The 14,080-nt window shown below is 40.4% G+C and overlaps 1 protein-coding gene across 1 annotated transcript in view; it reads right to left on the reverse strand.

Annotated features, from left to right (window-relative positions):
- LOC124290714 (solute carrier family 13 member 2-like) overlaps window positions 1-13,569 on the reverse strand; it is a 56,841-nt gene extending 43,272 nt beyond the window's left edge. The window contains exons 1-4 of the mRNA XM_046727518.1: window positions 13,346-13,569; window positions 2,510-2,659; window positions 844-959; window positions 456-583 (exon numbers count right to left, since the gene is read on the reverse strand). Of these exons, the coding sequence (XP_046583474.1) occupies window positions 456-583; window positions 844-959; window positions 2,510-2,659; window positions 13,346-13,453 (502 nt within the window). The 5' untranslated portion in view covers window positions 13,454-13,569. The remainder of the gene's footprint in view (window positions 1-455; window positions 584-843; window positions 960-2,509; window positions 2,660-13,345) is intronic.
- Between the last annotated feature and the right edge of the window lie 511 nt (window positions 13,570-14,080).

The raw sequence follows: 14,080 nt of genomic DNA on the forward strand, positions 1-14,080 counted from the left end.
AGATTATTTACTATTTGTTTTGATAAGACTACTCCTGTTCACGACCTTATAATCCGGACAACCCGCTTCCAAGCTGCGCGAACGTATTTCACTGCGCATGAGCGCAGCCCAACTGTTGAAACCACTTTTTCCCAAAGCGCTGGGGAAAAATTAGTGAATCGTTTGAACTCCGATTTCGCGCGGGTTTTTTCATCGCTTTTTTTTGCAACTTTATAAGTTGAATTTGCATTTTTGATGCTTTGTTTCGGTAAGTCCATACAGAAAGGTATCAGAATCTGCAAAGTTGTGTTTTACGTTGCATGTGGCATGTGACACGTGTCGACTATATAAAACAATATATCTCACCACTATTAAGGGAGCAACAGTTTACATAAATTCTGTTGCGGTTTGCTTTCCTTTTCAAGGGTGTTGAAAAAACTAAAACAGCAAGAGACGTAAATAATGGCTCGACTTACGCTGATGTCGGGTAAGTTTGATTTGGTCCAGAATAGCATTAACTATGGGCATCATCATGGCGGCCGTGGCGGTGTTGCTCATCCACATTGATAGAAACCAGCACGGCAACATGATCCCAAACAGCAACCTTTCACAAAAAACACACAAAACAAAAGTTGGCAAATCGGAATAATATTTTCGAGTAATGCTTTGCAAATAAGAAGAATAGTATTAGTTTTTATATAACCAAGGATGGATATTTCTCGACAATGTCTCAGCTGCCGAAAAGGACGCGACATTATCTGTGTTTTTTATTACATGCTTCTGTGCAGGAGTGTTATTTTGACTTTATATGATAAAGTATGTGTGGGAAGCAGGTGTTAATTTAGGTATATTTTAAGGACTCACCATTTAGGCTGAGGCCCTACGAGAGATAACGTCCTTAGTGCTATACGTTTATGCAGATTCCAGCGTTCTACGCCCACTGCTACCATGAGACTCCCCATGAACAGCATGAGCGTATCCTAAGCAACACAAGAATGAAGCATAGAAAATATACTCTTCAACAAATTAGGGGGTACTCGGAATAATACTTAAAATGTCCAAAATTGTAAGAGATATTAGTTTCTAGTAACAGTTGCTTGATAATAACAAACGAATTGCAAACACATTAAAACTGGAAATGAAGTAAGATCAAATATATTTAAGATCGATAAGGATAACATGGAAAATTGCATTGGCATTGTTTGGATCCAGCTACGTCACACAATAGCGATCGTAGGGAGTCACTCCTGACCAAGTTCAGCCAATGTGATCGGCTGCTCATAACGTTTCTGCTCAATTCTCCCTGTCTCATCTTGTTCGATGGAGGGACGGCTTGGACTCAATGCTGACACTCTGCGGATGCTGTGCAGCTAAAGGTTCATTGACAGTTTTTTAACATCTTTACTTTGCTGGTATATGCTCCTTAGTCTGCAATTAACAGACTGTGAAATATAAACATATTGACCCCTGCATGTGTCCTATCCCTAGTTCCAAGCATAGCTCAGAGATAAACGTTGTTTCTTGTGTAAACTCCCTGCACACCAAGAACTGATTCAAGACGCCTCCTCATTCCTTGGGATCAATCTCCGGATTTGATTTTGAGGAATCCTATCCCATTCCTCATGCAAAGCAGCAGTCATTTCATTGAGAATCGTGATAGGTGTGTCTCTTTGTTGAACACGACGGCCTAAAATGTCCCACAAATGCTCAATGGGATTGAGAACTGGGAAACAGCACGTACTCTGTGAGGATCTCCTGTTGATAGGGTTACCACGAATGTTAAGGAAGTCCATTTCGCAACCCAAGGGAATGCATCCACATACCATGATTGACCCTCCCCAAATCGGAACCGTCTCCTGGATATTGCGGGGAACCATAGCTGTGTTTCCTTGTCTCCTGACACGTGTACGACCATCAACCATATGCAATAAAAAACGTCAAAGATGAACCCTTTGCCATGATGCAATGTTCCAGCGAACACATTGATTACTTTGTAAGCTGGGGACACTTTTATATCCCTGGTCCTGTATTCTGCTGCTTTCATCCGAGTCCTTACGATCCTGCGCAGGAAATGGCTCTCCCTGTTAACCACGGTTGCCTTGACCGTGTGCCCGAGTCCAATAAACGGCGCCAAACAAGTCTCAAAAATGCCTTATCTTCTCATATTGTTGTTTTACGGGGTCTGCAAGGTGTTGGAGGCTCTTTAACGTCATTGGTAGCCCTGTGTTTGCTCATGAGTCTTGAAATGAAGGAAGGACCGCGCCTAAATTTTTGTCCAATTTGTCTGAGGGACATTCCTTCATTTCTCATGCCAATAATTTGCTACCGTGTAGCCTCTGACAATTTACGACGTGCCATGACGTGGTACTGAATTTCAATCCAAATTAAAAAGGAGACAGTGTGCCATACAGCAAGAAGCAAAATGTTAAGAAATCATTCAGACAAATGCTCTGGTTTCTTAATTCACAGAATGATAGTGTCATGAATTAGGTGTTGCTTAATTAATTTCCATATGTATAGTATGACTCACCTTGGCATAGCTCATGCAAGTATCTTTTGCAGACATGATGCCAAACACAGGAAAGAGAACAATTGGAAGAAGGGAAGTGACAGCAAGAGGGATTATCTCTGTGACCCAGAAGAATGCTATCACCAACAGGCAGTAGCCACATCGGGACACCTGAAACAAAAACAAAAGTTGTGAATGATCCAAATACAACCCTAACCTGTAGTGTGTTCTCGTATTATCTATGTCTTTAACGGTCCCTTTCAAGAACGTATGACAAAGAGAAGTATGATAAAACAAACCCTTATACAGTTCAACCTTTGAATGATCACCTACAAACATCTCAGACAGCATTGTTGCCACCAGTGATGAAAAATCTATTTGTATTTGTTAATTACAGTTATACCCATATCCGGGGATCTGTAAAAGAAGTAGTAACGTAAAGATAACGGGAAGTCCTGTGATTATTAAAAGACTCATGGATTCCTGTACCGGTTACCAGATATACAGCTCCACTCTGCTCAATGTTATAGGATACACACAAACCTCTCTTTGAACAGTTTTACACATGTTGAAACAATGATATCGAACGACTGTCTTCACACTGGAAAACCATCACATGTAGAATCGTTATTTTGTTCTGATTCCCAATTACTTGTGACTTTTCTAGAGGTGGTTGTCCATCATCACAACTCAACACAGCTCAGGGTCATGCTCTGGCAGCTCCCGATGTAGCATATCGACCATAGAAGAGTTTGACAGAAACGAGTTTAAAAGTTTTTTCAAGTATCTAAACTATTCCATAGAACTGATATTATCTAACGTGTCGTATTTCCCTGACTTCCTTCCATTATATCAATAGGATCATATTTAGCTCTTGTTGAGTAGAGATTGCTTTTCTTTCAATTACGTTAGATCTCCTGTACGTAGTTTAACATGTAAGGTTGTGTCCGTGGCTTGGGCTTCTGAATGAAATGCTGAATATCTCTACCATTTGCGATCTCACACTTCGTGTCGCACTAGGCCGGCTATGTCACGTAACGCATGTCGTCTGCTCATTTTGGAAGCTGCACTTGAATACAACTATCTAACAATGATGGCTATGAATATGAATTCCTTCATTTTATGTCGGACATACTTATGATACTCAAATTCATCAACACTTTAGTCATGTTTACAATAAAACACTGAGGCCATCATACCCTGCACATGTATTCTCCCCATCTTCATCGCATATTTAAGGTGTTGATTGAGTTTTTCAGATGCATCGTTTTTCAGATGCAAGGCAAGCTCCGTCCTAGATTGTTTCCATTCAGTCTATTCAGCTGCAAGATAATTTCATCACCATCACGATCAGTAATAACGAATTCTTCCTCTCCGGTTCTACTGTTGACATCCCAAGGTGTTATCAAATGAGCATCCTTAAAGGCACACTGACTTCTCTGATGAAATCTACACAAATCCAAGAATCGTATGTGATTTTAATCTAAATATGGCTTTTGCAAGCATTCGATACACCGCAGATGTATAATACGCTAATACTTTTACACCATCGTACAGAGAGATATGGGAACACAAAATCAGCCATATTTACCCGTGTCTCTACATGCAGGAAACACATTACAAATTAGAGCACGTCTGAATAGTCATTGATACTTTTTGCCTTCAAATGAAAAATATTCCGATGCATGACACATGAAAGACAATTGACCGCAATAATGAAACGGGTGCATTCTCCTTACGTGCGAGTAACTGAGTAGATGACATGCATCGGTTTCGTTTTCAGAAAATGTTTACAGCTATCATATTTGGTCTACCAGTTCTTGAATTGATCGATCTATTGTTAGGTATTCAGTGATATTTATATTTAAACCAGTATGTATATATTACAATTATTTGACAGTTTCGGTCAAATGGGCTACTCTGGAAGACATTTTTTATCCAGTTTCAATATTTATGGGTGGATTGAAATTAAGGCATAGAGTTTTAAACAAATATGTTTTAATATGTAAAACAGGAAACAAAATTACTGACATTGTTTTGAAGTAACGAGGGTTTACAAACTATTTTTTTTTAAATAATGCAATAATTCGCCATGATTCTGCAATTTATCGAAGGTGTTATTTGTTGACACTTCAGTTCAGGTTGTGTGTGATTGAAACCTACATTCAACGTCAGGACTCCGTTCTCATAAACATTGTGCTTTCTTTCTTTACAGTCAAGCAGAATGGTGCTAAAATATACTCGGCGTCAATAATGAATGGTCAAAAACTTAGTAACACTATTTCTTAAAAGTTGTAAAATCTTTGTTTTTGTTTGAAATATATACAACTGAAGGTTTTACAAACTTTTTTAACAGTATGGAAAAACACATCAGGCCGTTGAAATGTGATTATTACATTCTTTAACGTCCGATACATTCTGTTACAAATGGCACATTTTTTTATTCAAATTGTAAATAGGGAAATCCACCTGCCAATTAATGTCAATGATTTCCACGTACAAGTCTCTCTATCCATGGAAAGTGGAAGAAAATACACTTGTATTGATGATTTTTCACTGCCGTTCACTGTTCAGGTACCTGTTTGAAATTGACACTTGCTAAAAGTGGTCAGACTAAAGGCCTTTTGGAATGTGGTCAAACTCAGCTCTAAACTGAGTTTCATGTGAGTGCTATTGGTAGACTGTGGCAGTACCATTCCTACAAGCTATAGCAGTACCATTCCTGTAAGCTATGCATGGCTTTTATGGTCGACCCTCTTTACAGCAAGACGACAACGCTAGGCTTCATTGGACCAGGATTGTCACGGATTCACTTAGGCAGCAGGGTGTAGAGAGGATGGAGTGGCCAACCCAATTGAGCATGCCTGTGATGAACTCGGTCGACGTACCACTGGATCTCCCAGGACTCCGCAGAGCTCTAGTAGAGGAATTGAATCCGATTCTGCAAACTTGTCTGTATGTCACGATGTGTCATGTTTGTCAACACATTAAACATTTTGTTGACACTCTTAGTTCTAATATATGTATGTTACATGATTTAACGCTTAGTTAATGACGCCTGGTGTATGTTCATTAATACTTGATCGTTCAAATAATTTCTTTAAACTTGTCGAATAGTTAAATATATTTCCTGGAAAGAAATTTGCCAAACTCATGTCAACGATCTCTGATAAAGCGCGTTTTTCCCTACTCTACTCAAACCAGTGTCCGAGCAACAACAGCCATGAAGCTGTCAGACGTCGTATCTGTTACATATCAGGACATGGTTGGTTGGTTGGTTGGTTGGTTTGTTGGTTATTTAACGCCGCATTCATCAGTATTCCAGCCATGTATCGGCGGTCTGTAAATAATAGAGTCTGGACCAGACAATCCAGTGATCAACAGCATAAGTATCGATCTACGCATTTGGTAATCGATGACATGTGTCAACCAAGTGAGCGTGCCTGATCACCCGATCCTGTTAATTGCCTCTTACGACAAGCATGGGTTGCTGAAGATCAATTCTAACCCAGATCTTCACAGGTTCTCGGTACATGGCATGAGCGGCACTTCATGTTGGATTATGCCCTTGGTTTTACAAACGTTACAAAATTGAACTGGAATGAAATCCAGGTCCGGTTGATGCTGGGAAGGCAATAATATAAACGTTCGGTGACCTTGGGGTGCGTGTTTAAGTCATAAACGTATCAAAACGAAGGAGAAAGCGTTAGTTCCTGGGACTGTATGGTACGAGAATGGGCGTCTCTCTGTGAATATGGAGATATGAAGTCCAGGCGTTGTACAGTTGGACTGACCGATGAAACACAACCGGAGAAACTGAACATTTACGGCCACATTGATTTAGATGGAAACATTGTTAGAATGAAGAAGGTTGTTGAAATTATTAATCATCCATCGGAAATGAAAACCTTATGAGACTTGCAAGACGTGATCAATTAAAGGTAAACTGGACCAGGGGGAACAAGAAGTCAGGGTTCAGAGAAAGGAAACATAAACAACAGTTACAAGGGCTGGGTTGGAGTCACTTATCAGTGCACACTCGCACCAGCGACCCAGCCAAAGAAACAGCAGAGACTAGTTGTTAAACTAATATGCGTCGGTTGAAAGTGTGGACAGGAAGAAGTGTTTGTCAAATGAAAGATATGTGCGTTCTATGGACATTGAACAGGATGTTTACACAAGTGAGCCAGAAGTGTGCAACACGCTATTCACGATGCAAGATCACACCATGTAAAATACAAGAAGGGGGAAGGTTTTTGCGGAATTAAAGCTCTGTGCAGTAAAGGATAAGTTTAAGTGGGCTTAAGTGCAGTTAGACTCGGCATCAAGAAACTTCAGGTCAGCAAAGTTGAAGAATTGTGCTCGCCAGGATACCCCACAGACAATGTGCCACATGCAGTAACGGTGTGCTCACACCAGTGGGCGAGGTCAGTCTAACGTGAGAAACAAAAGGGAAATTCCATGACTTGGAATCCCAGCTTGAGAGAAAGGAAGACACTGTTGTGTGGATCTGACTGTGAGGTTGAGACTGATGAAAGTGACCGGTCATCTCCCATATAAGGATGACGGCCGCATGGTGACCGGTCATCTCCCATATAAGGATGACGACCGCATGGTGACAGGTCATCTCCCATATAAGGATGACGACCGCATGGTGACAGGTCATCTCCCATATAAGGATGACGACCGCATGGTGACAGGTCATCTCCCATATAAGGATGACGACCGCATGGTGACATGTCATCTCCCATATAAGGATGACGACCGCATGGTGACTGGTCATCTCCCATATAAGGATGACGACCGCATGGTGACCGGTCATCTCCCATATAAGGATGACGACCGCATGGTGACTGGTCATCTCCCATATAAGGATGACGACCGCATGGTGACAGGTCATCTCCCATATAAGGATGACGACCGCATGGTGACTGGTCATCTCCCATATAAGGATGACGACCGCATGGTGACTGGTCATCTCCCATATAAGGATGACGACCGCATGGTGACAGGTCATCTCCCATATAAGGATGACGACCGCATGGTGACAGGTCATGAAGATACTGTCACTGAAACAAACACCAAAGAAGCATCGCGTGAAAATATCATTGGGGAGGAGACAGCTCCTATACTGCAGGAATAACCATTAAGTAATTTTTAGCGACGTCCATACGTGCATACTGGATTGGAACAATTTGGGATTGGTGACAGAGAGTGAAATTCACTTGGCCCAGCACCGATTCACCTCAGATTTTGTTCCCTGCTATGTCTACTCAAACTGCAGAATCACTTCCTGTTACGTCCTAAATCCAAACAGAATCGTCTTATGATCAGGACATCTTGTGACAGAATGTTACCCATAGCCCTGTTACACTTACCACTAATGTACCAAGCTGTTCCAGTGCGACATACTTTACAGGTTCATTTTACATTGTGCTTTTACATATCTATATGTTCCGCCTTCATCAAACACTCTATAACCAACTTCTGAAACCCTGTATTATTAATGATGCTTAAAATGGCCACCACCCACTCTGTGGTGGTACAACTACAAACACTAAGGTGAACGACAGTAGAACCTCATTTCAAATAATGATTTGTGCATACATATTGGTGGTTCAAACACATATATGCATCCTGGCACAGGAGCTTATTTAGCTCTTGATTTGTCAAATACAGACTCAACCTACTGAATGAATTTTAATGGTCAGTCCACGACGACGTCTGTGGAAGTGACCATTGTCCTGCAATACTAAACCTGTGACCCCATATGATTTCTCCATCATCAAGACGGAATTGCCAAAAGGCTAACATGATTTTATATGAAATTCAATCTGAAACCTGAACGTTTTATTGATGTGCCTGGTGTTATATAATATCTCTCTGATGAGCTAAATAACATAGCTGACCTGTGTGTCCCAACCTTTTCTACAATTCCTCAGATACGAAAACCATGGTTTAACGATGACTGCAGACATGCTAGGAAGGCCTTGAAAGGCTGCAGATTATTTCCGTTTCCGTTTCAATACAGTAACCGCCAGTTTTGGCGAAATAATGTTTCCAAAATTAGTTCACGTACGCCGATTTCTAAAGTATGGAATATGATCCAGAAATTGAGAGGTAAGGGCTCCAAATCATTAGGGCATTAGAGACTAATTATTAACTAAAAAAAGATATTTCAAATATACTTGGTGAAAACTTGGCAAAACATTCTTTGTCTTTAATTATGTACCCCAATTCGAAAAATCCCCAAAACAGCAGGAAAAGAACAGTATACATTTCAAGTCAGATGATGGGAAAGATCACAGTGAAATATTTTCTGTTAATGAACCCCCATAAGCTCACTATACTACTAACGTAAATTATCAACTCCTGAAACTCTTTCTGGCACCACTTTACGGACTCTCTTAAATATCTTAGATGATTTTGGACGTCAGGATGCTTTTCTTCTTCCTGGTGTAATGATTATCCCGGTGCCCAAACCTGGACGTACAGGTCCCACTTCATTACCTCGCTGCGTTTACAAAACCATGGAATGCATGATATATAATCGAATAGTTTGGTAATTAGGGCCCAATAGTATTCAATGTGGTTTGCTAAAAACAGAAGTACCATCGATCACATAGTACACTTTGAATCACTCGTCACAAATGACGTAATCAATAAACAACATACTGAAATAGTCATTATTCAGTTTGCACTCACTCTCTCCATGACAAAAATCTGTGGAAGCTCATCCATGAAGTCAATTTGAAGCTTAACCAAACGAGCTTTACATTCAAAGTGAAGCAAGATGGGTGGATGGGATAGGTAGCCAAGACATTGATGTCTGATGTGCTAGCCATTGGGGGAATGACGATGGCAACAGATAGGAAAGCGGAACAACGTTACTTAGGAATGTGCAACTATCTGTCATGATACACACTATCTGTCAAGGCTGTGATGCCATTGACTTAGCTGTCACACAAGAGGGCAGGTTGGACATTGGTAGCAGTTTATAATAAGAGTTTTAAATACAGCAAAGAAGCTTATCGCACAATAAACTAATGGGCTTTTTTATGACAACAAATCATGTGTATTGGATGCAAGTGACATGGGAATGCAGGGGGCATTACCGCAAGAGTACCGCTCAGTTGCATTCACAAGCTCAACACTATCTGGAGCAGAGGTCAACTGTGCACTCTCCGACAAGGAATGTCTCGCAATCCAAGCTGCATGTAACAAGTTCTGTTAATATATATAAGGAGAGAACAAACGCCCGAACAAAGTAGCAGGGTGTTAGCAGCTGCAACCATGTAACTTCAATGCTGTCTATAAGAAAGGAAAACACATGGCAAATACACAAGAAAATCGTGAACCAGAGCAAGTATGTGGCCTTGCAACTGTATGCAGTTTGATCAGACCTGCACATAGGGAACTGGAATTTCCAGAGATACAAAGGTGGGGTTGATGGTCTCTCTGTGTGATACAGAATGCAAAGATTGACATCACTACTTTGTGAGCTGTCGGTGTACAACGGAGCTGTCGTCGTACTTAGGGCATTACAGAAGACGTTGGGAAAGGCCCACATTTCAGGGGACATCAAGGTGCTGAGGGATGCATTCGATGAGCATGAGAAGTGATGCTTTGAACCGGGATGCAAAAGCATCAAAAGCCAGATGTCAAGGAGAAAACGAATATCGCCAATTATGATTGGTTACCATGATTGGGTAAACTAATTTGCATAAATTGATGATCAAACTTACTATACAGGTTTTTATTGTATACTAAGTGTTACTGGAAATGTATTTCACATAAGTTTTATCTGTATTATGTTGTGATAAACAACAACATTTGGCCATTATACAACTTGAATACAAATCTTGTAATCTACGTTACCGTAACAGTAGCAGATTTATATAGACATTCAGAAAAATTACTGGTGAAATGTTGCTGTACTACTACACAGGGATACATTGAAAGATACAAAAGTTCTTAGTCTCAGTCATTATATTAAGTACAGACAGTACAGAAGCACAGTGAAGATTCATCCAAACTGTAAGCACGTACCTGTTTAATTGGATGTAGAATATCAACAATGATAAGCCAATTAAAAGTAAATAATCATTTAATGTTTAGAGTTCATAACATAACTTTAGATCCATAATCTGTCTTACCTGAGTAGCCCTGATAGTTTGTGATAAACTGTAAAGCGTCACTGGACAATCACGCCTCTGAATAAAATGTCCGTCATGCCATGTGTTTTGGTACTTGGATGACTTCGCCAATATTACTTCTGGAACCACTGGACAGTCAGTGCCAATTGTACGTTACTCATGTGTGCAATGGTGATGCTCCTTTGGAAATGAGGTCACGTAGATTACATAACGTAAGTTACAAAGACGTCCTTGAGCACCCACCAAACATATAAAGTGTAAAGGAACAGCATCTCCTTCACTTAGTTATTAGTACTGAATAGGTCCGTTCATTTTTAAACTCTTTTGGTGACACTGGATGTACAGTTTTTATCTTATGGTCGCCACGTAGATTACATCCTTAAAAAATCTCTACAACTTTAAACCTGAGAAGCATCATGGTGAGAAATCGGCTGAAATTTAGTGGCTATGAGATTGATATTGTATGAATATTTACACATTGGAGACATGCACATTCCGGTGATTTTAGGTGATGAGTCACACATATGAATGACAGATCATTAGGGATGTCTATGTCTCGGACATCTACCAAGCCTGTCGCCGAATATAAACATGAAATGAACAGGTGAAATCAGTCAAAAAAGGTTGTTTAATGTGGTGCACATTTCGTGAGAATAAGTGTATTAACCCTAACCATTAACATCTGCTGATGAACTCAAGTAGGTTCCCACATGTGCCAAATGAACTGAACCTTTATATTGTCTTGTTTGTTTATTCCATATTGTATATATGTTGGTTTTATATTCAGAATCTGTATATTGTTAAAATGGGGAAAGTGGGCAGGTGGTATTTACATACTCTATGGAACACGGTGAGGGTACGTGACGTGGTTGCTTAAGATCGGTGTTCTGTTGTAACTGCCAACAAGGATGTTAGCATCTATTTACGTGAGGGTACAGGCAATTAGGTACACTCTGTCAGTTCGCCGTGTTGGGGAGTTTTCACACAGGTGTTTTATTCAACCCATATCTTAAAGGTCACATGCAACCAAAAAATCAAACATAATTAAAACACAATTATCACTTCTTCATGACATATAATATGCATTGCTGATTATGAAAAAACAAATAAACAAAATTATAAGCGCATAATCGCAAATCAAAAGTGCAATATTTTGTACTTGGGTTTACCTTCCTCGAAACGAAGCAGCCGGGATACCGAACCCAGTCAGAGCGGGTGGGTGTGCACTCAAGTGTAACGGCTGGTTCATTAGCAGATGCAGCCTTCACGGCTCATTGTGTGTGTATATATAGAGATGTTGGGTTTTGTAAATACATGCTCATTTTTTGTGTATAACATTTTGCAATCAACAGACATCATAACATGTTATGTGTTCAAGTATCACACCTGCCTGTCTGTGTAATTACATAATGTGACAGAGACCGAACTCGGGCCATAAATCAATGCGTTTTGTTTATGATGTATAGCCTGATAGGTGTTAAGTTCAAATTGCATGTGGTCAGTGATAGCAGTTGTGTATTGAATATTGTCATCAGCAGACAGGCAGGCAGACACACAGGTGTCAATAAAACAAGACATTGAGTTTTGTCTGTGACAGCGACATATCTATATCACAGTTAGAAATTGTGTCAACGCTAAATAATGACATTGCTTTTAAGTATCGAACTGAGAAAGTGACTCGGTAAGAAGAACGTGTGGTGAAATAGACAAATGAAATTATATAAACAGTTTATTTACTGTCATAACATATAAAAAGCTCGCGCCTGTGAGATATCAACAAAACATTATGAAAATAGCTCACACCAAAGCCTTCACCGAGTATTCACCAGACAGCCCGCTTCCAAGTTGCGCGAACCTATTTCACTGCGCACGTGCTATGAGCGCAGCCCAGCTGTTGAAACCCGTATTCCCCAGAAAAGTCTGGGGAAAATTAGGGAAACGTTTGAACTCCGATTTCGCGCGTTTTTTTTCATTGCGTTATTTTTCAACTTTATAAGTTGAATTTGCATTTTTTGACGCTTTGTTTCGGTAAGTCCATACCGAAAGGTATCAGAATCTGCAAAGTTGTGTTTTACGTTGCATGTGACCTTTAACTAAAACATCCTGTTGCTGAAGCTATAATAGTTCAGGTCCAAACATGGAGGTAGAACAAATATCAATTCTCAGAAAAGGTAATCATTCACAAAATCACAGTACCAGATTCAGATAGTTTGAGAAAACTCTAAATTTTGTAAAGTCTGGACTGTTGGACGACTGATACCGATTTCATTTTGAAACGTATTTAATACACGTGAAGTACACCTGTCCAACAGACGCCTGTTGTCGACACAATAACCCATATACTTTGGTGTACTTTTGGCACCGTATAAATTTCATGCTCTATTATCGATAGTGTTTTGGGAATACACACTATGCACATTCATGGCCGGTAACATATATTATTTAACGAAACTGAAACATTTTCGACATGTTCACATATGCTCACTGCATTGCTATTTTGTCTTCTGTTATTTAGTAAGTTTAATTCTCAAAGCCTTATTATGATTTTAATGAGAAAATTTACTCAGTCTACCTAAACAGGTTTGTTCTGTATGTGATCGTATGTGACAAGGACTGATGTATAACAAACACTCTCATCACACTCAGTGTTTCAGGCATATTGAGAGACATGTGCTAACTGCAGGGAAGCTACAAATCTTACCTCACTTGGGTTGAGTATCGGCAGTGGAAGCAGGACGACTGGCACTAACACAGCCATCCACAATGTCCGACTGTCAAAGCACGCCCTGCATGTCTCCCTCGTCCCCATGATTCTCGTGTATTCAGCAGCCTGGCGCTGTGGCTCGGCGGCAAGTAGGAAGGCGGCTAGAAAAACTAGGTGAAATGAACACTACAGACTGTAATGTGGGACAGATCGAGTCTGTTTATTACCGGTGTTCACGAACAACTGAACCCCTAGACAGGGTGATCCCTGGATAAGACGCTATGTAGTCAGGTCACCATAACAACATTAAGGTTTGCGCTGGCTATGAAGTCAGCAAACAATTAACTATTGCATCCACTGAGTTCCAAATTGACCTTCGAACTACCTTTTATGCATAACCCAACAATGTGATTGAGCATTAGAAGGCTTAATGCGCAAACCATCACTAAAGACATCACAATGACGGTGATCTAGTATTTTCGATGTAACTGACACTGGGTACATCGAATTCAATTCATAGCTGCGACGCTTGAAACAGAATGTCATCACTGCAGTCTAAAACCTGTGGCGAAGATGGGTCACCCTTATCCATATGTCCTGTCTTGGCGTTGTTACACGTGGACGTCCAGATCGTGGCCGATCGATGACGTCATTTGTGTTCTGGTAGCGTCTCAATGGCCTCATGACGTTGTGCAGACGTGAGCCTTGGCATGCTATGCGTTTCAATAGCCA

The sequence above is a fragment of the Haliotis rubra genome, unplaced genomic scaffold (assembly GCF_003918875.1).
Source record: "Haliotis rubra isolate DU_JTF1 unplaced genomic scaffold, ASM391887v1 Scf471, whole genome shotgun sequence".
NCBI classification, from domain to species: Eukaryota; Metazoa; Mollusca; class Gastropoda; order Lepetellida; family Haliotidae; genus Haliotis; species Haliotis rubra.